The sequence below is a fragment of the Acromyrmex echinatior genome, chromosome 16, assembly GCF_024713525.1.
Source record: "Acromyrmex echinatior isolate Ae372 chromosome 16, ASM2471352v2, whole genome shotgun sequence".
Lineage (NCBI taxonomy): Eukaryota > Metazoa > Arthropoda > Insecta > Hymenoptera > Formicidae > Acromyrmex > Acromyrmex echinatior.
In genome coordinates, this window is record NC_141867.1 from 7080722 (window position 1) to 7107365 (window position 26644).

Below are 26644 nucleotides of genomic sequence, written 5' to 3' on the forward strand. Positions count from 1 at the left end.
TCAACGACAATCGCGGATTTGCGGCGTGCGTACACAGTGAAGTTGTCGACTTCCGCGAGAGTTGGCTGTTCCTCGATAGCGGCAACTCTGTGACGGACTACAGTCGACTGTCTGCCACAGTCGGTGCCCGCCGTTCGTGCTGTGTGTGGTGTTTATCGACACGGGAGATTAATTAGTGATATACGCGTCAGAAAGGCATACGCGCGCGCGCGCGCGCGCAGCCAGACGAGCCAAAATGGCTAATTGTCAGACTGGTTGGTGCAGCAGGTGAGCGAGCAGACTACGTGTTTCTCGTCTTGTGCTTACGCATCATCTTCGTCGTCTTTGTCGTCGTCGCCGTCGTCGTCGTCGTCGTCGTCGTCAGCGAACAGGGACGACCCGAGGACGCGCGCGGCCGCGGCCAAAGACATGTTTTGAAATTCATCATCAAGGTTCATCATCATCATCGACATGATTACCTTCATCGGATCGATTGTTTTTTAGATTTCTCTCCTCTTCGCGTCGATGATACAAGCGATCCCCGTAGTGCCTGTGAACGATGACTTCGGCGAGCGCGGAGTATTTTCACAAACGTCAGACTCACCGAGTCAGGATTGTTGACGGAGGGAAGAAAAGGAAGGACAACGAATGGCGAGATCGGAGAGTCGAAATCGCACGTGAATCCATCGCGATGGGAACACGCTGCCGTTGTTGGTGCTGGCGCGTAGATTAATTTATTACGCACCGCTCCGAGAAACACGCGTTGCTCCTCTTCTCCGCACCCCCTTCCCTCCCCCCGTATCTCTCCCCCGCGACGTGCGTGTCGGTCGCTCGGTCAGCTTAGTCGCGGAACCTCTGCCGCCCTCCCTTCCTCGCTCCCACGTTCTCCCTGCTGCGTGCACTCGCTCCAACTCGCTCGCACGGGAGTGCACGGGAGAGAAGTGATGCATAGAAAATCTCTTGGATGGTACGCGCGACACGTGTCTGTGTATTGGGGGTATAGACGTCGACGGCGACGACAGGTCGAGGCGGTGGCGGAGAAACAGGAGGAGATGTGCATACATACACACACACGCGTATCGGAGTAACGTTTACGCGTGTGTTTGTACGCGCGCGCATTGTCAGATGCAATATTTATCTCCCCTGATAGTATCTTTTCCCGATAATACGCGGACCTGATATATACACCGTTGCAGCGTGACGGCGACGTGACACATATACATGCGCGCGCGGGCGCTCACATATACATATACACACATACAAACGAGCGTGTACAGTGGCCATAATGTCATCCCGAAGGCTGCTTAGTAATTTACAAAGGGTTCGCTCTTCTGTGAAGTACGGGTAGTGTACGACACGCTTTTCCAGGCGATACCTGCCGCTTCGGACTTTGCTGTTGGCGTGTGAGAACAGGTGCCTGTGCTGGTAGACGGCAGTCCACACACACACACACACGCACGTATACACGGTGCTCGCTCTGTGTGTGTGTGTGTCTCTCTCTCTCTTTCTCTCTCCATCTCTTTCCTTCTTGCGGTGCCCTGAGACTCACCACTGAGCAGCATGGCTTCTGGTGCATCCTCCTTGGACAGTGCTGGGAGCAGCGGTGAGTGACAGTTTTTATTTTCAACTCCTTTTTGTGCAGAGAGAACGGCCGCTCGCTCGATAACGTCTCTCTCCACTGTATATGTACGGCTAACGTCAGCGCGTCATTGTATTTTTAATTGCGACGTCAGGACGATACGTCGTTGTCCTCGACATCGCCGCAAGCCGCCGTCGCAGAAATATTTTTATCGGAGAATTAAACTCTGTAGCGCGTTCGAGAAGTCTCCTTAGGAAAATGAAATGTAGGTCTCGAAGATATTTATTTCAGAGCCCAGAATTAGATATTGCATTCAGTCGTGATTCTTATTTATTTTCATGAATTGAGATATAATTTCGCAAGGTAATTGTTCCTGTAGAATAATGTAGAATAATTATTTTTCCGTCAAAGAAAGTATCGTTTTCAATAAATAAAATACTAAAAAAAATTATGTAGATTTGAAAGAGACACAACAGATATCTTGTTATACTGTTTGTAATAATGAAATATTGCTGATAATTTTATTAGCTGAGGAAAACAATGAGTCAAACTATGCTTACATGCGTGACCTAGAGTTTCTTTCCTGGTGAAAGCTAGCGAGACCTCTGATTATGTTGTTCCCTCTACTGTAACAAGCATATCAGACTTTTAAATTTTATTGTGAAATTTAACACGTTATTCAGGGTGTTCGTACTTTTACTTATTTTATTCTTTTTTTTTCTTTATTTATGTTTCTCTATATTCTCTATATTCCTTTATGCGTGATTAGTATTTACATTTTGAAGTAATACAGGTGTTTATAATTAATTTTCCAGATGGTGCACTTAACATGGGTAAGAGTTATTTTTAAACAAGTGTTACAAAAATACATGTGCATATATGTATAGACCGTCAATATACGTCATATTTTCAATAGAATCTTTATGTGATATCTTTTGTCGCATTTTTAGTATTTATGTATAATGCTTGAGAACAATTAAATCTGTTTATATCCACCAGTGTAGTATGCGCAACATACTTTTTTCTTTGAAATGTTTTCCGTATTTAATTTATTACAAATTACATAAAATCAAACATGTTCCATTTCCACACGTACATTTTACATTTTATATTAAGTTACATCGATTATTTCCCTGATATGTTTGCTATTGGAATTGACACTTGTGGCATAAAACTAGAGGGGGATAGTGGAAGCTATGGCAGTGTTGGAAGCCCAGTTGGTGGCCCCGAATGTCGTAGCGACTATGACGGTTTGCAGGCTCAATGTGATCAGGCGATGCATCAGCTTCAGCTACTTAGGCATAAGCACTCCGATACCATAAGACGGTTTGTTTCGATTATGTTTTACCTTTGTCTTGCTTTTCGCATCTATCTCTCTTTTTCTCTTGGTATCCCTTTCTCATCATTTTGTTTATTTTAACATATTTTCAATCATGTATGTACATATTTACACACCTCACAGTTCTTTTATGCTTGATGCTTAAAAACTTGGCACTTTCAGGCTAATTATAAGGGCTTGTAAAAAGAAGTCTGTAATGCACAGGTGTGAGATTACTATGAAAGAATTGGAGTATTATCGGGGGCAACATATAGCAGTCATGAATCAACTAGAAGCCACATCGCAAGAAAGCTCTTCGTTACGAGCAAAATATGGTGATCTGGCAAACGACAAGCAACGGTTGGACCGGGAGGTCCAGTCACTGCAGAAAGAACTTTCGGAATTGCAGCGCATGCAGAACCAAGAGGTACTCGTCGCCGATGCTACGGGTAACGATGCTATGAATCAGCACTATCTGTCGGCGTTACGAAAATACGAAGCTGTTAAGGACGAATACGATTCCCTCAGGAAACGATACGACGACCTTATTGCGTCTCATTCTTCCGCCGTTAATAAGGCAAGTAGTCGATAGGCGTTATTCCTGTACGCAACGTTGACGCGCATATTTTTCTGCGCAATGAAAACTTATACAAAAATTACTCGTGTGATCAATACAGCTAGAGTTATCGCAAGAGGAAGCAAAGAGACTAAAGAAGCAGTACGACAGCGTTCTAGAGGAACGTAACAGTGCACTCCGCGAACGCAACGGTTTGAAACAGCAGTGTACCGCCGCGATTCGCCAGTGGGATATCGCATTAAGAGAGAGAAACGAGTATCGTGAAGCACTCGCAAAGGTACAGCAACAGCACGAGGAAGCGGTCAAGGAGATCAATCAGGCGATGATGCTGCGTATGAAGGCCAGCAAGGATATGAAACGTCTCACAGAAGAACGAAATGCTGCCCTGCAGGAATACAGCTTGATCATGGGAGAACGAGACACGGTACACAAGGAAATTGAGAAGTTAGGTGATGATCTCACGCAAGCGTACACAAAAGTCACGCATTTGGAAACGCAGAATAAGCAGCTTGTTGAGGAGGTAATGAATCGAGTAATCGAGTAAGAAAAATAATAAGTATTATTTATTTTTACTCTCGGTATAATGTACTTGTTCCGATTCTGTCTTTGATTGTAATAACTAAATATGTATAATGACATTTCAATAGTATCGACAATAACATACTCTTCCGATGTCATAGAAGCATTTAGTTCGTGTCACGAACGATTGTGAAACGAGGTCCTGAAACAAATTATTACAAGGTTGGAAACTTTCAGTTTGCGTCTGACAGTTTACGATTATCAGTACGCTTTTGTTTTCAGTTGAGTCTGTCGCTGTCGATACTTACATAAGTTACGCTTAACGTTGTACTAAAAGGGAAGTGTCAAGATTAAAGATAATGGTTATAACTATTGCATATACCACACGTGTTTATTTTTCAAAGGTAACAATCTTATTCTTACTAAAGTCATTGGAAATCGCCGATATTATCTGTGCAATTTTGAATTGAAATAAATTATTTGTTATACTGTTGATACAATTTGTTACATCGGTGCCGTTTATTTGCAGAAGAAAACGTTGTCTTATCAAATCGAGACTCTAAAGAGAGAGATCTCTTCCGCTTTGCAAGACAGAGACGACACTCTGAAGTTGTGCAATGAATTACGGCAGAAATTCGGCGATTACTCCGAAGGTTCTAGCAGAGACTATAAGCATCGTTTGGAATTAAACTCGCTCAGTCACGAACGCGACAGTGTCAGCAAGGAGGCCGAAAAGGAGACTAACACGAGAGATTACGCGACACGAGATAAGCAACGCATGGATAACTTGGAGCAAGCTAATTTGGAGTTGGATAAACTCAGGAAATCCGTGGATACTCTTCAAGCGGAGTTGGAGGAGGCCATTCAAGAGGCCGAGGTGTCTAAGAGAAGAAGAGATTGGGCCTTCAGTGAGCGCGACAAGATAGTGTTGGAACGTGAAAGCATAAGAACTCTGTGTGATAAATTACAGAAAGAGCGCGATCGTGCGGTCTCTGAATTGGCCGGTGCCTTACGCGATTCCGACGATATTAAGAAGCAACGAAACGAAGCGTCGAAGGAATTGAAGGATTTGAAAGAGAAAATCGAATTTGGCGACCATGCATTGCGAACTAGTCAGCTGGCACAGATTGATGATAGTAATGACTGGGATATGATTCCAATTCACGTCGAACCCGGTAGAATCTGCTTGGATTCAGATCGTGGTGACTTGGGACTGATTCTCGTCGGCGGCCGCGACAGCCCGTATTATCCGAACGATACTGGCGTCTACGTCGCGCAGGTGACACAGGGTAGCGCTCTCGATGGTAAACTACGGGTGAACGATTGTATTGTGCGAGTGAATAATGTCGATTGCACGTCTGTGTCGACCCGTGTGATCTTAGAAACTCTGCGCTCGTCCACCGTGAATCCGGCAACATTAATCGTAAAGCGGCGACGGATAACCAGGCGATCATTGAGAACTACACAGTTATCGGTCGGCACAGTGCCACATGGTATTACTTTAGAACTTGGCATCTACATTTCAAAAATATCGCCCGGAAGTTTGTCTGCTAAAGATGGAAACCTTGCTGTAGGAGACAGGGTATTAAACGTAAGTTATATGAAACACTTTATCACATTATTTGTAATTTGTATAGATTAATAAATACTTGTAATATACGTACACGACAAGTATATGTCATAAATGGCTTTTTTTTTTTAAATTAAACATTTTATTTAACATTATATTTATTTTCTATATTTATTTTCAGATTAATAGTAAACCCATGGACATTATAACCACAGCACATGAAGCGATGGCTATTCTAAACGATGATACTGTAGATGTATTAACCATTACGACGTTGAAAGGTATTCCGGTACCCTCCGCTGCCAGCTCGGAGACGGTGACGATAGACGGCAGTTTTGTTGCGGAGAAACAAAAGATGGTAAATAGCTGTTCGCAAACTGAACAGGAGAGAATGATGCTGAAAGCCTCATCAGATGATTACGAGAGACGATATCTGTCAACGAATTTCGCTGACCGTAACGTCTATAAGGCTGCGAAATCTGTGAGCGGCGAGAAATCGAGTGGAATCAGCAATGCTTGGGATAACTTTAGAGAGAAGATTGACATAGTGCGTGGTCGCAAACACAGCAAGGAGCGCGACGATAGCAAGAAGAAGGGCCATCGCAATTCTAGTCCGAATACCTTTGAGCAGGAACAGGACGCCATAGCGGAATTGGATTCGGTGATCGACAGCTACCACAAGAAGGCGAGCAACAGCAACAACGGCGTGTTGAAGCGCAGCAAGCGCCGTGGCACTGAGAAGATTGAGAAGAACGGCGGCACGTGGCCGAAGGCGCGTGGCGGACCCCTCATACAAAATGGGACCGGTACTATATTGCACCCGCGCAAATCGAAAGAACGTTTTCCTCTCAGTGTACTCCTGCATCCACCAAAATACGATAATTATAATTATAATCGTATCTCCAACCCCATCCCCCTGACCAATTTTTCCAATGTCAATAATCGTCATACCGTTTACAAAGCAGTGGAGACCCCGCTACCGAGCTTCAAGACCGGACAGCTCTTTAACCAGAAGCCATCGTTCACGCCGGCGGTGCAGTTCAAGGACATTCCGATCGACGGTGGCAGCAAGAAGCCGCCGTCGACGGAGTTCGAGAGCAGCACGTCGGAGGCCGGGCGACTTGGCTCCGCGCTGGCGCCATCCGAGACTAGCATCGATTTCTCGGTCAAGTCCGGCGGTGCCGGTCGCGATGTCGACTCGTACTTCGCGAACAAACGGCCGCAAAAGTATACGACCGGCAGCAGTAGCGACACGCAGGTGACCACGGATACGCTACAGCACAATCGCGTTCACTCACAGCTCTACTCATCGGGCATCGGTGGTTCGTCCACGTCTGCCGCGTCAACCACCAGCGGGCCGACGTCGCGACAGCAAATGGCACCTGGTAACTTTCCGTTTCCCTCGCATCATCCATACGCCGCGTCGTCGCACCTGCATCATCTGCATCCGCATCCCACTCAGCACCAGAATTCCTTGCCCTCACGTTATCCCTCGCCACCGTCGCTGCCGTCCGCGCAATCAGGCGAGTCCATAGGTCTGCCTGACGCACGTACCTACTGTTTCGAGCCCCCATATAGCCCCGGACCTTCGCAGACGACCCCGACCACTTTCGGCCATCTGCACACGCCCTCCGTAGATCTGCACTATCACAAGCCACGTGCACTTCCGCTCGGTATACCCTGCGACACGTCTATCTATGGGCATGGATACGAAGGTGGCACATTGCCAGGCCGGAAGGAAGACCAGCGCATCCGTATACCGTCCAACACCAGTGTCACGTCCAAGAGTAGTGTTGGCAAATTGTCTACTGGCAGCATAGAAAGAACTTCCGAGCGTGGCAGCCCGATGCCGACGTTTCACGTAGAAGTGTTGAGCCCAGGCACCGGTAGTACTAGTGGGATTGGAAGCAGCGGCGGTACTGTGAGAGGAAACAGTAGCAGCAACAAGCGCGCCAGTATGCCAGACTACTGTTACTCGCAGCCACGGCCAGCACCCGGAGAATTGCGCAGAGTCCATATAGACAAGTCCGTGGAGCCGTTGGGAATTCAAATCTCGTGCCTGGAGAGTGGTGGTGTGTTCGTCTCCACCGTATATGAACACAGCCTGGCATCGCAAGTCGGTTTACAGATTGGTGACCAATTGTTGGAGGTTTGCGGTATAAATATGCGAAGTGCGACCTATCAACTGGCTGCTAATGTTCTACGTCAGTGCGGTAACTCGATTACAATGCTGGTGCAATACAGCCCGGATAGTAAGTAAAATCTTTTTGCACAAAAATAATGCAATTTTTGAAAACGCACTTTCGCAATCCAACCTGTAGCATGTTCTTTATTCAAGTAGCATGACTTAACGCTCCCTTTCTCCATCTTCTTTCTCCGTCTTTTTCCTTCTCCATCAATATCTTTCGATAACTTAAATTTGAAAAATTTTTCATTGTAATTTTTCAGGATATTTTGTTTCTTATGCATTGACGTTGTTGTGCATTGAGGTAAATTTTTAAAAACTTACATTTTTCTTTGCAAGAATACACCGAGTTAGAAGGCTCGGCATCCTCGAGTTCGTCGGAAGCCGGCGACGGAGCCGCGACTGGAAGTCGTAGCGGCTCGCCAACACCGTGCAATAGTCCAGAAGCACCTCGAAAGAGTACAGTGGAAACGTTGGAGCCCGCTGAACCTGAACGCGACGCAACCATCACTATCACCACCACTGCTCCTACCGTTACCACTACTGCTGCACCTACAATGAGCACATTGCGCGTCGAGCACATGCGGCCATCCGCCTCGCTGGAAGTAAGAAGCACACAAGAGCGGGAACGTGAAATGAGACCCTCTGCGTCGTTGGACATCAACATTCGTAAACCGGAACTTCGCAGCGCTGCCACGCTGGATCGATTGAGTCGCGCACAAATGATGCGGCAAAACGCGATGAGAAGTCCCACACAGGAGGAACAGAATCGAAAGCCACCACCGAGTGCTGAGCCCCGGTATCTACTGATTGAGACCAGGAAATGCTCGAACCTCGGTATATCATTAGTGGGTGGGAACGGTGTCGGTATCTTCGTACATTCTGTTCAGCCAGGTTGTCTCGCTGAAGAAGCCGGTCTGTTTGCCGGAGATAGAATTCTGGAGTACAACGGCGTAGATCTGAGACAAGCGACCGCCGAGCAAGCCGCGCTTGAGCTGGCTCGACCAGCGGACAAGGTGACGCTAGTCGCTCAATACATGCTAGAGCGATATAACGAAGTGAAAGACAAGCCAGGCGACAGTTTTTACGTGAAGGCGCTATTTGACAGAACTGGCGAAGTAGGTGATAGTCTGCAGCTACGATTTAGTAAGGACGATATTCTTTACGTGGATAATACTATGTTCAACGGCACACCCGGCCACTGGCGCGCCTGGATAGTTGATCAAACCGGTCGTAGGCAGACTTGCGGGATAATTCCAAGCAAATTTAAGTGAGTTACGTTTGTTGTGAATAATAGTATATTTAAAGTGGAGAAAATACGATTGATACGATATTTTAATCAACGATTTAAACTGTGATTTATCTTCAGGGTTGAAGAAGAATTGCTCCTACGTCGGTCTTTGGGTGACTTGGAACAAGACACTGGCAAACGCAGCAATACTAGTGCGAGAAGAAGTTTTTTCCGTCGAAAAAAACAGCAACAACGATCGTCCAGTAGTAGAGATAGTTGCAAGGAAATATCGCATCTTACGGGAGTCAATCTGGGATGGTACAGCGACAGTGGGACGTTAAACGAAGACACTCTTCCAGCGAGTTATCAGCGCGTCGAGAGACTCGATTGTACGTATTATCAACTTCTTAATCCTCTGCCTTCTCAACAAATTTAATATTTTACTCTGCTAGCTCCAAATAAAACTGAAAAAAAATTCTAAAAATTTTAAATGCTGAGAATATATTGAGGATATATTTTATAATTATGAATATATTTAAAAAATAATTTATATTTTATTTTTTTAATAATGTGTGATACAGTTTAAAGCATTTACCCAGATGAAATTCAGATTTCGTTTTACAGAAAAGTTTTTTTTTTTTTTTCAAATTTAGACGCTCAAAAATTCAAATTTATTTAATATTTAACAATATAACGTAATAACGAAATTACGCAAAGCGAAATATTGACATAAGTAATAAATTATGCAATATAAACAAGTATCAAAAGTATTTTTTAATTTAAATACTAGCAGGTGTAAGAACTTCATATAAAGTCTAATTTAAGTCTTAAAGGTTAACTAAAATGATAGCTTCTCAATATTATTACATTATGCCTTTACATTTTGAATGTAAAGTATAACGATTCGTTTGTCTCTGATAACAGATCCTACTCTTAGACCCGTGTTGATCATCGGTCCGCTCAGCGAATGTGTGGTAACGAAACTTTTGCAAGAATACCCGGGACAGTTTACCAGATGTCTGGCAGAGGCGATGCATTGTTCGCAATCGACTTTGGAGCAAGGATTACGCGATTCTCTCTATGTGGATTATAGGAAAAAAGGCAGCTATTTCGAATGCACAACAGTCCAAGCCGTTAAAGATATATGCGAGAAGGTAATAAACAAATATATATTATTACTGAATAACGATCAATAGAATAACAAGAATAATGTATGGCAATATTATCTTGGATAATATATTAGATATTAATAACAAAAAGTAATTGATCTTATTTAATGAATATGTATATATATGTGTGTGTGTGTATATATATATATATATATATATATATCGATATTTATTTGTGTTATCTCCATTATAGAATACGCATTGTATTTTGGATGTATCAATGGCTTCCATTGAGAGGCTTCATAGACATCAAATTTATCCTATCGTCCTATTAATCAAATTCAAGGATAGGACACAAATTAAAGAGGTAAAGGATTCCAGATATCCAAGCGACAAAATCAGTACAAAGGCTGCAAAAGAGATGTTTGAACAGGCGCTCAAGATAGAGGCAGAGTACAAGCATTACATTTCTGGTAAGCAAATTGTGTTTCTAATTTTATTCCCATATGTAAAAAATATACAAAATTTTTTTATATGTGTTGTTATTTTAATAACATGGTCTAGCAAATTAATTTAATATATATTTTATAGTCGAGTATTCATAATATTTTTTTTTTACTTTAATTTAGAATATATTAACAACTTGTAACAAAAAATAAGAAAAATTAAATTATACTGTAAATTAATGGTTCAGTTAAATTATATTTATTCTAACAACGTAATGTAATGTAAACATACGCGTGATGTCACGGTTTACTTATGCTTTAACAATGATTTCAGCCGTGATTCCGGCGGGCGTAAGTGTGGCATATATATGCACACAGGTGAAAGCCTCAGTAGAAGAGGAACAGAGCAAAGCACTGTGGATTCCTAGAGGAGGTCCCTGACACAAAAGGGGGGGTCCCCACAAGCCGCAGTGGAAGTCAATCTAAATTCCACCAGGGGGCCCTTACGTCGTGCATATTTGCGAAAATTGTTGTGCAAAATCAGTTCTTTTATTTATGGTCTCTTGATTTCGGAAGAAGGATATTATGCGCTTCACAGATATTTTTGCTTAACAAAGTATCGCTCAATTTGGTTGTGATAGGACGAATTCTTGCGAATTATTTTGTTTTAGCGCATTTAACTCGTTGAATTATCAATATAAAACAGGTACGTACAATATCTTATTTTTCGTCACGTTTCTTTCAGTTATCATTCGAAAATTATTATTTTGCTGACTTTCAGTTATACAAAGTTCTTTTCACATTTATCCGCATCAGTATGTCAATATATAGCTCATCTGTGATCACTATAAATCTATTGACTAATCTAGAGAGAGAGAGAGAGAGAGAGAGAGAGAGAGAGAGAGAGAGAGAGAGAGAGAGAGAGAGAGAGAGAGAGAGAGAGAGAGAGAGAGAGAGAGAGAGAGAGAGAGAGAGAGAGAGAGAGAGAGAGAGAGAAATTGAAATCTATAGAAACAACTACAAACTAAATTTATTTTTGAAGGATTATCTCATGTTCTTCTTGGAATTGACTTTTTTGACGAATATTGTAAGTAAAAAATATTAATGAAAATATCATAAAATTGGTGCCTGCTCTTTCAAGTATCTACTTGCTCATTATTGATTGGCTAAAAATAGCAAACAATTCATGTTCGATAGTCAGATTGCTCCGATCGCGTATGATTAAATGATGCAACGGGAAATGCAGCTAAAGTTGATAAGATCAATAATTTATACGAGACCATAAATTGTTATAAAAAAAAAACTCGTCGTATTATGGCCCGTTACAAAATTGGTGGATTAATATTGACGAATTGAGGTTGATTAGAAAAATAAGTTATAGTCGTTTTGGTGGCTATCACATTGCTAATTAACCCCTCAGACCAAACTGATGTACAGATTAAAATTGATAAAAAATTGATTATTCTAAGTAGTAAAATTGTGTATAAAAATATTTATATTGCATTATATATATATATATATATACATATATATATATATATATATATATATATATTTACGTAACGTTATATTACATGTATAACGTAATATTATATGTATATAATTTATTTGCGCAAATTTATATATTTACTAATTTAGTTTGTATGTCAAACTTTATGTATTATTTTATATTATCTTTTTAATTGTGTAATTATTTAGAGAAATAATTTATCCCCCATATGATGTGTATCAAAGTTTGAGGGGTTAAGAAATTATTAAGTTAGGGAATTGACAAAAGAGATGAAGATGATGTTAATAGAAAGGATGGAATTGACGTAAACGATGCTTCGTTTTTACCGAATTGTAAATACTAGTGTCGAAATATAGTATCTATCAGTCAAACATAGTCGACGAGATCGAACATATAACATTCGCGATTTAAACGTAACAGTATGCACGATCGACCTTCTTATCATCTAAGATCGGAGTTTCTGCGGATTTATACCATTTCTATTTTTAAGCGAGCTATTCTTACACGAGCTTATATATAGGCGTTTCATACGATGCGGTTACACGAGTTCGAGCCACACATACATATACTTTTAAAAGTACATCGTAGATCACGGGAGATACACTAGTATCCGAAAGTGGATGCATGTATCTTTGTATGTTCTAATAATATTATTTGTAAATACGACTTTTCTACAATACCGAGAGATATATTTGATTTAAGAGATGTAATTAATTTTACGATTTAGTACGTATGAGTTAACTGTATCTGTACCTGAACCTTGATTTCTTCGTAATTTGGTAGACGTGTTTTAATCCTCAACTAGCGCACAATATTTGATTTGAGATTTTGGAGCACATGGGTTGTATTACCCCGATGTTTTTAATCGCGTACGTCTTTATATGTAATGCACAGAATTTGAACAATTTTTTTTCAATCAGTACGTCGAAGGATCACAAAGAGGAATGAATAGATATGAAAATTAAAAATATTTGAAATATTTAGGAAAAAAGAAAAAAAATTTAATTTGCGAAAAATAAGATTTTTTTGAAAATTCGTAGTTTCGAGAAGAAAACTATTAGGAAGATTTTTCTAGCGGGATTTCAAATGTAATCATACTTTGAAAAAAAACTATTATTTCGAATATTTTCAAAAAACATTTTTATTATGTGGAATTCAATAATCTAATAAATAAAAAACAACTGTAGAAAATTCCCATTTATCCTCGAAATTAACTATGGTGAAGAATTAATAGTGTGCAGGGTTGATAACTTTTTTTTTAAACTAAGTTAAGTTAAAGTTAACAGTCTTGAAAATTTAACTTAATTAAAATACAAGTTAATTCATAATAAAATTAATTGAATTAAAAGTTAAGAGAGAATTGATAAAAAAGTAATTGAAAAGTTAAAAGTTAAGTTTGGTTTGAACGAACAACAAAAAAAAAGGAAAAGTTTGACTACTTTGCATAATTTTTCAAATTTTTCCTTTTTCACAGCTTATTTATTAAAGAATTTGGTTATTTTTGTTTACAAGTAACGATTATACAATGTAAAATTACTAAATTATATACTCATTAGTCTCTCGCATTGTATCTGAGGATTGACTTCAAAAAATCAAATTAAAAGTTAATAATTACCGATAAAATGTAACTAAATTAAGTTAAAAAGTTAAGAATCTAAAATGTAAGTTAAGTTAAAATTAATTAACTTTTTAACTTAACTTTTATCTTTTTATCTTAGCACTACCAACCCTGATAGTGAGGATGTAAAACTTTTCTTTTTTTACTACCCACTCTAATCCATTCCACCCTTACGGCTTGTAAACGCTGTTATATACTCGGGTGTGGTAACCCAGTGCTCCAGCTGAGGGTTAAGAATAACAATTTGAATGTGTCTTTTTACTATAAAAAAGGATATACGGAAAAAGTGTTGAATTTACAGCAGTAGCTAGCAATCTAATTGAAAATAATTTTAATTTAATAATATTTATGAAACAAGTATGTTATACTCTTGTTTTAATAAAATTTGTTTCAGTAATACTATTATTAAATTAACAAGCTTATTTTCAATTAGATTACTGTTAGCTAATGTTGCTAACGCAATATCATTTTTTTTCGTATACATTCATAAATATTGGTATCTGGTATATACGGTACGATGAGAGAGAGAGGAAACATTTTCTTCTTTCGAAATATTTTTTCTCGAAATATCTTTGATATTACAAGAAATCAGCTCTTACGAATCATCTTACGATGCAATTAAATGCAGTTCGGTACTTGTGATAATACAAATAATAATCATCTATGCGAACAAGTCGACGATTTAGTATCTGTCGTATATCACATAGAAAAGAGTGAGAACAAAGGGATACAGAGAAATGCCAAACGAACTTGTTGGTTTCACGCGAAATTTTGTTTTCAGCGAGACAATATATCTAGACGTAAGTTAGAAGTGAGACCAAAAACTAAAGGATTACTAACGCTAATTCCTAAGGATTGTGATTAAACTTATTCGTACTCGGGTAATAGGCATGTTTAACACATAGAGAAAACGGACAGAGATATACTTTTTGATATATTCGGGGAGAGTTTGCTCTGCGCGATTAAATATTTTCTCAAATGTTTCATACACTACAGAATACGCGCTTGTATTTAATTGTATACATAGGGACCAAAAAAAACATTGATTTCGACACGATAAAAATATGAAAAAAGAAACGGATTATAGTTTATACAGAAGCTTTTAAGGAAAACAACGTAAAAAAACGAACGATTTCTAGTTATCTGAGAAGAACACTTTTATGGGTACGAGAAAAATATGTATATGTACATGTATATTGTGAAACTTATTTTTAATCGGAGACTTCAATCCTCGGACATTGCTCTCCTTCCAAACTGTTTCGAACGATGTTTGTCGTATGGCGAAAACAAAATTTCAGTAAATAAACTTGATAGTTCAGAAAACCGAGAATAAAGACGGAAAACGAGGAGAGAAAGAAAAAAAGAGAAATTAAAGCTGTTGCGGTTATTCTCTCAATCACAGCACTGTGATACATATAGTATATTACTTCAATGACATATCAACTTATAACAATCCTTTTACACACACATACACACACACATATATATATATATATATGCAATATATATACAATATGAAATACATATTTTGGGCAATACTTATACAATAGATATGTACGTTACAGACAAGTGTATAATAATGCACTCTCAATATTTTTCATCGTAAGCACGTGGTTTTGATGCAACAATTAAATTAATGTACGCGAATATATATGTAAAGATGTAAAAGAATCGGTATATTGTATCAGAGATTTTGGGGACAAGTCAAATACGATCGCGAACTATTGTATGCTATTAAGGGTGCGTTCCACTTAATGTTCGCAACACTCGAGTTTTTTAAATATTTTTGTGCATTATTTGTGTCGTAAATACGATTACCATCTTTCGAAAAGTGTACCATTGGAGATTCTCCTATTAAAGTTCCCACACGGAAAAAAAATTAATTGAGTGGTACAACAAACCTATAATTTACTACGCGAATTCAACATCGCTAGCTAAGAAGATTTGATGGTTTATCAAATCGCTAATGTTATTCAGCTGTCAATTTTGCTATTTTAACATAGAAAATTGACTGTCTGTATATTACGACTGTAGATTTGTTGAATCAGTGAAGTTTTTTCCGTGTACTATTCTGCCAGAGACCCTATTGCTACAATTAAAATTGTTACTATTTTATAATTTTTCTTTTATACACAGTCTTATAAAAATCATCAGATTTAACCTTAGAGGGCATTTTCCAGCAAAGACATAGTTTATGCTTTTCATTAAGCGACATAATGTAGCTTAATATTTCATGTGATGACAAAATTTATTAATTGACTACAGGACAGAGAGGTTTTCGGATACCAAATTTTTGGAATTTTAATATAAAATTTTAGAATTAGATAAAAAAAAATTATAAAATACTTTTCGACAATACTTTCGAAAAATACAATTACCTTCCAGTCTTCTTAAATCGTAATAATCAAGTTAAACAAGTCTCTTGATCTTAATAAAATCTCGAATCTTAAAATAATCATATAATAATTTGTTACACTAAGAATTTCCAGAATCGCATTCTAAATTACTTCATAAAACAAATTTATTTTGTTCTCTAAAGGGAGACGATTAGACAAATATCAGCATGCAGATTACGACTGGTCCCCATTCTCTGCTGTTTTCTGTGACAGATAACTTGCATGTGCCACTTGTCTCAATGCACTAATCGTCTGATACATGATAACTAATCAGTTCTATCGTTCTTAGAACATCAACTGTCTCCTCGCCGTATTTATATTGTCGGTTTATATTAACTTTATATCTACATATGACCGTAAACCGTGCAAAATGATATACGTAATTTTTTTTTCTTTGTTTTATGTCTTATAATGAATGAACACACTGCACAAATGTATTCAATTCTTTTAATGATATTTCGGATCGTAATCAATATTTAATATTAATATCGTTGACTTTTATGCTTGAAGTAATTTGAAACTGTAGAATTTTTATATCTATAGTTGCTATTATTGTAATTAATATTCTTTCTAAATGCATTCGCCTTTTAATAAGTGCTCTTATTAAATTGTGATAATTAAAAATTCTAGACGTAAAAATATTTCAAAAGTATAATATTTCAATCTTTTTAATGATATTTCTTGATTATTGTCATATAATCAATAATTATTATTATAATATCTCTAATTTTTATATCTTGAAATTAAAATTATGAGATTTTTACATCAATGATATATTATCGTAATTAATTTTTTCTTAACGTGCATTTGCTCAATAAATGCTCTTATTAAATTGTGATAATTATTGAAATTCTGACAGGCATAAAATATATTTTAAAAAGAAAGAAGTTCAATAGTATTATTTATCTCAGTATTTTGTATTAGAAAGAGAAGATTTAGGGAAATATACGTCATTGTCTTGATGGGAAAGCGGTATATTGTTTTGTCGGTTAACGGGTTCTCTTAGACTAAGCAAAAAATACTTGTCTGTAGTTTGAAGTGTGATATTAATCAATGCATAATCCGAAAGTTGACACGTATTAAGCATGCTCGTAATTCCCATATAAAGCTATTGTCCGTTTATACGAAGAGTTTCACGATTACACTAACTCGATTATTCATCGGATATGCAGGGTGCGTTCATTTCTCACGTCGACATAGCTGTCTTTGAACGTAGAAATAAATCATGAATCGATAACACGATAATCGTGTAATTAAGAAACAGAAACACTGTAATTATATAGATATATCATTACTTTTGCAGGCGAAAGTAATAAGAGATGAAACAGAAATGTCTTTCTGATTGCGTATATGAAGAATAAGAAACACGAGCACGAGATTGTTAAAGAAAAAAATTTGCAAAAGACTCGGGAATCAAAAAGATTTGTGGAAAAATATCTGAATTTTTACAACATTTTTCTTTGATGATTTCACAACGTTCGTTCTGTCGCATTGTCTTCTTATACACAGAAGAAAGTCAGGTCTAATTTTTCTTCGCATGCATATGTTATTCTCTTAATATTATCGCGAGTTATGAAAGGAATGAAGTACAGTCGATTAACTCCGGAGTGTACTTTTTTGCAAAAATATTCCGCTCCAATTAATCCGATATAAGATGGGAGAGGCGGTTCTCGTGCTACGTAAAGCATCATTGTATTATAAACTCGCGTTGGCGACTAACAATGTTAATCGGTAATTTGAGACACGCTGATAGCAATAAAAGTAAGAATGCTGCCATGAAAAGGATCTCGGTAACGAGATGTTACATTTTGCCAATTTTATTATTAAATAGACAGAAATCACGAGTAAAATAAAATTTTTGTAAAACTGCTCATATCGTCGAGTTATGACGGACTCGTCGTTCCTGTTAACATTTACAAATTGTTATTCGATGATCAATACTATTTCTCAGGCGTATAGTATAGTTGATAGCATGATTTATTCGCGATTACAAAATTTTATACCACACATGATCAATTTATACGTAAGTTACAGTATAATTCAATGTTGTAATTGATATATAAAAAATTTCATATTTTCACACGATGAGTGCTAAAATTTAAAAAATCATTTTTAAAAAAAGATTTATATGCAACTATAACATTTATCTTGAAAAAATTACTTTTTTTGACGACAAATAGTACATTTAGAGTTTAAAAAAGAAACAGAATATTTAATAAAAAATTATTAATGTATTATTAATATATTTAAAACATTTTTATTATATTTTAAATATTCATTTTAATATTTTCTCGTAAAAATTTTCACTATGGATGATATTCATAGTCTTATATTTGGGATTGTCTTAAACTATTATAAGCCAGTTAGAGGGCTGTATTACCATCTTAACCATCTTTCTATAATAAACTATTATCTTTTTTAAATATAAACATACAAACCGTCTTAAACGTAAGAAATTGATCAATCACAGTCTAATGTGACAAAAATAATCGATTATGATTAATGAATTTCTTACGGTTTAAAATTTAAAGCTTAGATAATGACTTATTATAGAAAGCCCATTAGACATTACTTAAGACGATCTTAAAATAAGAAAGGATTATAAATATCATTCTATAAGTGTGCAATATAGCTGAAGATTCTTTGCTTATATCGAATTTTTTTTATAAATGTCTAGAAAATCACACGAATCATCGTGGCATACTGCTAACATAAGTAAAAAGTTTTGACAGTGTATGTTGACAGATTAGCAATAGATTTGATTGGAACATGTCGGCACTGTCAGCAGACTGACAACTGTGTCTGTTTATATTCTATTGACAAAAACCGTATATTTTTCTAGACATTTACCAAATTTTTTAGTTTAATTTAATTTTTGATTATCAATTATTACGTTTTTTCAAAATTAATAGTATTTACATTAAAATACAGAATGACCAATAGGATGTATTGAAACTAAATAATTATTACTTTGCAACAAATAGATTTTTTAGAGAAAACTTTATTATCAATTTTATTACCATATATATGATAAAGATATGTAATTACTTAACAATTAAAACAAAAAAGAGCAAAAATATGCTTGCGTACATGAGTTAATGATATATGTTTTCAAAGTATCGTCCATTAAAATTGACACAAAATTGTAATTTTTTTCGATCTGCTTGTTGCAAAATAAAAACCATTTCAATTCATTCTCATTGGTCATCCTGGTACATATATTATTGCTCGAACGTTACATTTCTGAAAGTCTTATTTATTGCACGTGTGACTTTGGAAATAAATCTTGGCAAAGATATTTTAATTTATACGCGAAGGCTGATTGTATGATATGTAATGCAGTTACATACTTCACTACTAACTTCGAATAAGCGAATAAGAGCAAAAGTGTTGGATAATAGGCAGCTTGGTATAGGCAATTTAGAATTCATCAACAAAGTGCAATGACACGTATTACGATCTATACAAGCATAGTATGAACGGAGATTGCAATCGTGCCAAGAAATAAAAATATTTTTTATACGAATTGGTGTGTATAGTCGGAAAATGGCGTTTAACTATCGATGGAACGAAAGTAGCGTAGACAATCTGATTAAAAGTAAACTATTTCGCCGATGCAACAGCGAATTGGACGTACTCGGGATATCGTATTTGTCCCGAACAATTTTTATGCCCTGAAAATGAAACACTTTCTGTTATTAGACTTATAGAATCATGTCTTCCCCTTTGCTCTTTTTCCACCGTATTTATAAGAAAAAAAGCAAATTTGTCAAAGTGTTTATTAGAATCGTTTCACAAGTATTTTTCAAACTTACAATACATTACTATAAATCCGATTGCCAATCATATCCTATTTTGTCGTTCACGTTTCACTTTCTCACTTTAAATTATTTTCCTGAAAGTCTTATCGATTTATATACGAAAGTAAGAAGTTGATCACTTTCTTTCATTATGCATGATAGCGTATAATAATTAATATGATATCATTAAATTGTAACAAGTGGAGCTCCAATTGAGCAAAGTACGAGATATTTTTCGGAGGAGTTTTATTTTCTTCTTCCTGCAATGGTTTTGATACCAAATGTTTTAGAGCTGGTATTAATAAATATACTTACATTTCTACATATGTAACGTTATGACATAAATGCATATACGTAAAAAAACGTGTATTCCAAGATATGCGTAAATATAGAAGGTTGCATATCGACTGGATCCGAAAACACATCATATACACATCCTGTATTTGTATTATATATAATATGTACATACATATTACGACGGAATACTGGAAACTATAACGTTTGTAATACTATGTAATGAATGTATGACAAGTATAATCGGTATTATTGTTGAGTTATATTCAGCGCTATGCAAATGCCCAAAAAGAAAACAGAAAAAAATAACAGATCAAGTATTAACGTTTTAAGGATCATTACTGTTTGTGAATCTTCTTCCTTGTAAGAACATATAACATTGTTGGAGACTTGTAAAGGAAGCAAGAAAAATAAAATCGGATATAACGAAAACAAATATGCTGTTTTGAGAAGCAAACCTGACGAGTGTTCCGTTAGTCACTAATAACTTAATTAGGGCATGTCCAGAATGAATTTGAAAATTGAAAAAAAGAATATTAGTAGTACAAAAATGGCGTATATTTTATTCACGAGCCTTTACCTTTTTGCAGTAGAATATTATATCAAATATATATATATATTTTTTTTTTGTTCAGATACATATGATGTCATAATATTCGTAATGAAACATATATATGTGTATAATTTAAATATACATACACATAATCTTTTAAAATATCTTGGAAAAAAATCGATTAGCGTAACATTTGTCAGAAATATTTAATAATCTCATTATTTCTTAATTTATTATTTGTTATTATCCTAAATAAACAATAATATGAAGAAAACTCATATTATTTAAATCGATAACATTTCAGTTAAAATAAATTTAAATTCATATCGCCATCATAATAAATTACAAAATTAAAATACATATCATTATATAAACGATTATATCGTTTATATAATGATCTGTATTTAATTTTGTGTATTAAGTAGTATTTTCTTCAAATGGAGAATATAATTATCTTAAGTTCATTATTTCATTCACTTATTAAAAATAATATTGAGTTGACAAAATTCTGTATAAGTTATTTCGATAAATTATGGCAAATGAAAATTTCCCAAAAGAAATTGTTCATCTGCCATTTATATGTATATATGTACAGTACAAACTATTGTTAAAATTTAACTTTCCTCGAAAAAGTAAGTAGTATCGGAGGGACTTCTTTCATTTATAATAGATAACTTCATACATAAATATATTTTATAAATATTGATAAATATGTATATCTATTCTCTTATAAAAATATAAGCTACGTAACTTCTTATATAAATTCAATATAACAAATAGAAAATATTAGAAAACATATAAAAAAGGTATAAAAAAATGCGAACAATAAACCTAGAATCTGAATTATAAATGGAAGAGTTTTAATTAAAAAAAGCTGATTTGTACTGCACTCGTTAAAATTTCGTATAACGATCTTATCTAGCAGGTCGCCTTCAACATACACACTGCATTATTTGGCGACTGGCCAGTCAGAAAACAATTGGATCACGGATAACGGTCCCGCTTTGGTAAATGCACTTTGATTCGTCGTTTGTACCTGCGTGGTGAACGCGACGCCACCCGAAATTCAAATGGTAGATCGTAACAGCGGCAGATACAACAGCTTGGAAATTTAAACCAATCGCTAAAAATACCACGGCACTCGTTGTTGGGATCATAAGCCAACAGCCGATGCAGCCGATACTGCTGCTCGCATCTGCATCCATCTCGGCAATGCATTTGCTTATTCTCGTATCTATAACAAAATTGGAAATTTAAAAAATGGAATAAGAATATAATACGATGAAGAAAACTTTAACACAAATGTTTTAATTTTGTTTAGATTCCTACCAAGAATACAAATTAAATTGTATGAACATTTGTTTCCCCTTTTTTTTTTAATTTTTTAATCGCTTAATATTTCTTGTTCAGGAATGACAGTACTTACGTGCATTTCTCCCAATGGACATATTGCTCGAAGGGATACAGATTGAGGAGGGCTAAGAGCTCACCACGAGTATTATTAGCCCAGTACGGTGCTACTACTTCTTCCTTAACGGGACAGGCGTTCCTGCACAAAATGATTCGATAAGTTCTCTCAAATTTCTCATATTTATATTTTATATATTGTATTTTATATACTTTTGCTCCCCTTCATTAAAAGAAATTTATATTAGTCTTGTATAATCTCCATTTTTATATCTTTAATTAAAATTTCTTTTTATTTTAATATTTCAATTTAATACTTCAATTTATTACAAAAAAACTACGAAATGTACAATTATTATACTTACGTTCCTATAAATTTTAGCACTGGTTGCTCCTTCTGATCTTTTTCTGCAACATCCTGATAAAGCTGTCCCCCAGTATTCGTCGATGGTTCGACCACGCCCGGCCGATATTCAGGACGTGGTCTGAATTGTTGCTGTTGCTCATAACTTGCTGCGGTTATTAACTCTTCATGTATTGTTGTCTTCGTTGCATCGAGCGCTTCTTCCTTATCCTCTTCCTCCTTCTCCTCCTCTTTGATCAGTTTCTGATTGACCAGCAATTCCATGGGAACACTCGTTGTCGTTTCGACTAGTTGCGTGATGTGTGTTGTGTTCTCTTCGGTTATCATTTTTTCTAAATATGCTTCTATTTCTGGTGCTTCTAAGTCTTCATTCTTATCGTTCTGCCCTAGAATCTCATTGATGCTGAAATTTTGTTCTTTGACAATCTGGGCCACTGTAATGCTCGGCGGTGCTGTCGTTGTCGTCGTGCTATTCTCTGCACGATTACTATCAGTAACCTTAGTAGTGATGTTTGAAAATTTTGGAGAAGTTGTCACTGTTGAAGTTTCAGTCTTGATCTCCTCCGTACTCGTGGTAGCGGCAGTAAACGAGGGCGTTATTGAGGACGATGTGTGCGTAACGAAAGTTGTAGCGCTAGTTGATGTCGAAGACAAAGTTGTAGAGGTAGTAATCGTGTTCGGGATGGCTGAACTGATGGTTCGTTCAGTAGGTCTAAAATGTGGCCTGGTGTACTCGCTGAGCTTCGAGAACTTAGTCATTTGCTTGACGATAGGATCATTGAAAGAACGACCGGTAAATCCGCGACCTCCATTCTCGCCTTCATTAGCCTTCGGCCGATCGTCGTCAATGAATTCGTAATCATTGTCATATTGGAATTGTCTAAAAATCATAACACGCAATTAATTCATAAATTTGTTGCGATTTATAAGAGAATTTAATCAATGATCCCAAAAACTTTCATACTAAGGATCAATAACATATGTTTTAAAAAATTTGTGCAATATAAAATTAAAACATTTAAAAAATTTTTCGCATCTAAAATTTTTTGAAAATTAAAGCGAAAAGCGGATAATAGTAAAATATCATTGAAAGGAACTGCGAGAAAACTACCTCAGATCGTCAGTGAAATGATGATGATGATACTCGTCATATTTTAGCTCAATATCGTTCTCTTCGAATTCCGCTCGGAGGATGTTGATGTAATTCTCATCGCCATACATGCGTCTCATCAACCCCTGATTCTGTTGCACAAATTGACGTACTGCATGCCTGTGAACAAACAACGAAGCATAACTCTGATAAGTTGGATAAGACATACAATGCAAATCGTTTTTAGACTCAAGTTTTAAGAGTATGTAAAACTAATATCTTTCATTTCAAGCAACAATCGAAAGAAAACAATCGAGACAATTAAATCGAAGCGAAATATTTATCTCATATTTATGATATATCAATTTATATAATATTAAAATAACTATTTTAAAAACTGCAGAAAACGGAGAAGGAAATTTCAAGATTAACCACTGCCTTTGAATTTTTAATTTTACTCAAGAAACTTTTGACCCACTTTGATTTGTTTGATTGGACGACTGACAACGTCAAAACTTTCGCCACGGACAAATCAAGCACGCGCGTGAGTGTACGAATGTCGGGCGGGCGAAAGTCTGGAGGAGAGTTTGATCAGAAGAGATGAAGCGCAAATGGACAAAGTACCAAGGATAAGAGCTACCAGCGATCGTGCACCAATTCTGTCGGCCAAAATCACAGGGTAAATCTTCATGATGTGAGCGTTTCGTGCGCGAGTACGGCTTGCTGCAGGCCGAGGAGGCGTCATATCCGAACGTGCTCGGTCCACCGCCACCACCGCCGCATTGGCATCTCGTCAGCTGCAATGCAATCACCTACGACAAAAACAATCAACTACGTAATGGATGTCTTCTATTATCTGATCGATCCCTTAATTTCTCGAGAAAAAATAATTGGACGAATGAACAGTGGATGGAAAAAATTAATAAATGATCTAATATAGAGGTATTTGAATCTTCAGAGATCATTAAAATTTACGAATTTCTTTCTTATTTCTTTTTACCTTTAGTTATGTTTTGATATTAATTATGCATAATGTACAAACAGATTCCATATAGAAACAAGAATTATTATTACTTAATAAAAATATCATTCCCCTACAGCACAAAGTTGTACAAAAGTTACAGCATTGCATGTTGCAGCAATATTGTAGATTTTGCAGCGATATTGCTGTAAATTCTGTGCTTTATTGTATATTATGATAATCTTTAAGTCGTTAAGAGATCCTCGTGACACATCTTCACCATTTGTCATATCATCATGCCTGAGCGCGCGAAATGCTCTATGATTAGAGAATTTTAATGACTATTAATTTAAAAATTATTATAGAGCCTCGATATTTTTGTATTAGAACTTTTTGTTTCAAAATGATATCAGGAATCTGCTATTGACGGATAATACGGGAAGTCTAAGGCATCCTATATATGTATACATATTGTTAATCAAAATATCTATATAATATGATAAAGTTATTTTACAAAATCATAATCTTGGAAAAATAAACTGAAAGCGTCATTAAATATATCGCTTTCACAACGTGCAATGTATATGTATTGCTTGCATCTTTTTTGTGTTGCGCAATATTTAACTTTTTTGATATTACAAATTACAAATAATAAAAAATGTAATATAGTCTTTAATGTTTTTTCTTACAGTTAAAAAAATTGTGCTTTATTCATTCTTTATATGCACAGGGTGGATCATTTTAATTATATCCCCACTCTAAGATTTTTTCCTATGCATTTTACAAAAAAATGTATTAAAACTAAGTTGTTTTATATTAACAAAAAGCATATATATCATAGCGAAAAGCATATATATCTATTCGAAACCGAATTGATTCTCCTCAAAATATATTGTTAAACACAAATTTAAGAGACATATTTTTAAATATATATATATCCTTTTTTTTCTTTTTTTAAAGGAGCTTCAAGCAATAAAACAATCTCTTAAAGCTATAAATTAAACGTTCCTACTAAATTCTAATCAATATTATTGAAATGGTAAGATTACATACAAAAATATTTTAGACAGAACTTTTATTTTTTCATAATTTATAACTAATTATTTAATTTTTCAAAAATTTAATATCTTCACTCCATTAATATTTTTGTAAAATTATATTTCTTCCATAAATCTGTTTGATTTTCATTAATAAAATATTTCAAGGAAAATCAAATCAGTGACAGTGATATACAGGGTTAAACATGTATTTAAAATACTTTTATTTTCAAAACTAAATTTTCTCGATTCTCAAAAATTAAATATAATAATTTCTAAATCAAATATGTTTTCTCTCCCAATTTATTTATTTCTTATGAAGAAATTATACGACATTCTGTTCATTCGTTCGGGAAATAAGGATCCCAGATAGCAGAAAAAGAATTCAGTCATGTTCATTTTCAGATGCAAAAAGAATTCTTTTTTCAGAATTGTTCAGAAAAAGAATTCTTTTTGTATCTAAAAATGAATTCTAAATTAATGACATAACAACTGAATTCTTTTTTAATTCTTTTTAAACTTTCTGTGCTATCTGAGATATCTTCACCATTCATTCACCACTCACCTGAAGAACGAAAGGCACAATTGCTTTCATAACTCGCGGAGATGTTGACTCGCTGGTCCAGTGGCTGGACCCGCGTGTAATTCGTGACAAGCAACAATTAATTAACGTTCAAACTACTCGTGTGCCCCGCACTCACGCGTGGTTATTCAGATAGAGAAGAACAACAGTAGCAGCAGCGGCTATCGGCCTCATTGATGACCTGAACGCGAGGATGCGGCAGAAGACATGCGACAGAAACGTCGGAGGGAAGGCTACATGACAGACGGCGGCGTACACCTGCCTACCTCGTGCAAGCAGGCCGCTTTCATTACTGCCCGTAATCAGCCGCGGCCCGGTCGACCATCCGCCCATGCGACGAGGCGACCCGTGGCGATGCTCTTCATGTGGAAGAAAAAGTGTAGCCCGCCAGCGTGTACGGGAGAGAAGATGCTATACATGCGGCAGTGGCGGCTAACTGTCTCATCTCACCTAAGTCCTGGCTCTTCATTAGATTTCCAGTTGAACAGAATGCGATTGCGATCGTTTGGACGAAGACT

The 26644-nt window shown here is 36.1% G+C and overlaps 2 protein-coding genes across 10 annotated transcripts; one reads left to right on the forward strand and one right to left on the reverse strand.

Annotated features, from left to right (window-relative positions):
• On the forward strand, positions 1 to 22436 carry Dlg5 (MAGUK family member discs large 5). Of its 7 annotated transcripts, none has more exons than XM_087414536.1 (12): positions 1 to 1582; positions 2374 to 2391; positions 2737 to 2899; positions 3060 to 3453; positions 3554 to 3973; positions 4502 to 5563; positions 5724 to 7794; positions 8067 to 8997; positions 9097 to 9347; positions 9883 to 10112; positions 10321 to 10540; positions 10848 to 15520. In XM_087414536.1, the coding sequence occupies exons 1-12, from the start codon at positions 1540 to 1542 to the stop codon at positions 10952 to 10954; spliced, it is 5910 nt and encodes a 1969-aa protein (XP_087270662.1). In that variant the 5' UTR covers positions 1 to 1539; the 3' UTR covers positions 10955 to 15520. The 7 variants fall into 7 exon arrangements, 5 of the variants coding, with proteins under 5 accessions (XP_087270662.1, XP_011059393.1, XP_011059396.2 ...); XM_011061091.2 differs by having other exon boundaries at positions 2 to 1582; positions 2737 to 2884; positions 3102 to 3453; XM_087414534.1 differs by lacking the exons at positions 1 to 1582; positions 2374 to 2391; positions 2737 to 2899; positions 3060 to 3453 and adding exons at positions 4101 to 4194; positions 4255 to 4376 and having other exon boundaries at positions 3842 to 3973.
• spz4 (Spaetzle domain-containing protein 4) lies at positions 20107 to 26510 on the reverse strand. Of its 3 annotated transcripts, none has more exons than XM_011061098.2 (6): positions 26393 to 26510; positions 24170 to 24357; positions 23567 to 23725; positions 22457 to 23335; positions 22111 to 22233; positions 20107 to 21918 (listed from the first exon to the last, which is right to left on the reverse strand). In XM_011061098.2, the coding sequence occupies exons 1-6, from the start codon at positions 26414 to 26416 to the stop codon at positions 21669 to 21671; spliced, it is 1623 nt and encodes a 540-aa protein (XP_011059400.1). In that variant the 5' UTR covers positions 26417 to 26510; the 3' UTR covers positions 20107 to 21668. The 3 variants fall into 3 exon arrangements, with proteins under 3 accessions (XP_011059400.1, XP_011059399.1, XP_011059402.1); XM_011061097.2 differs by lacking the exon at positions 26393 to 26510 and adding an exon at positions 26109 to 26229; XM_011061100.2 differs by lacking the exon at positions 26393 to 26510 and having other exon boundaries at positions 24186 to 24357.
• Positions 26511 to 26644: the final 134 nt, after the last annotated feature.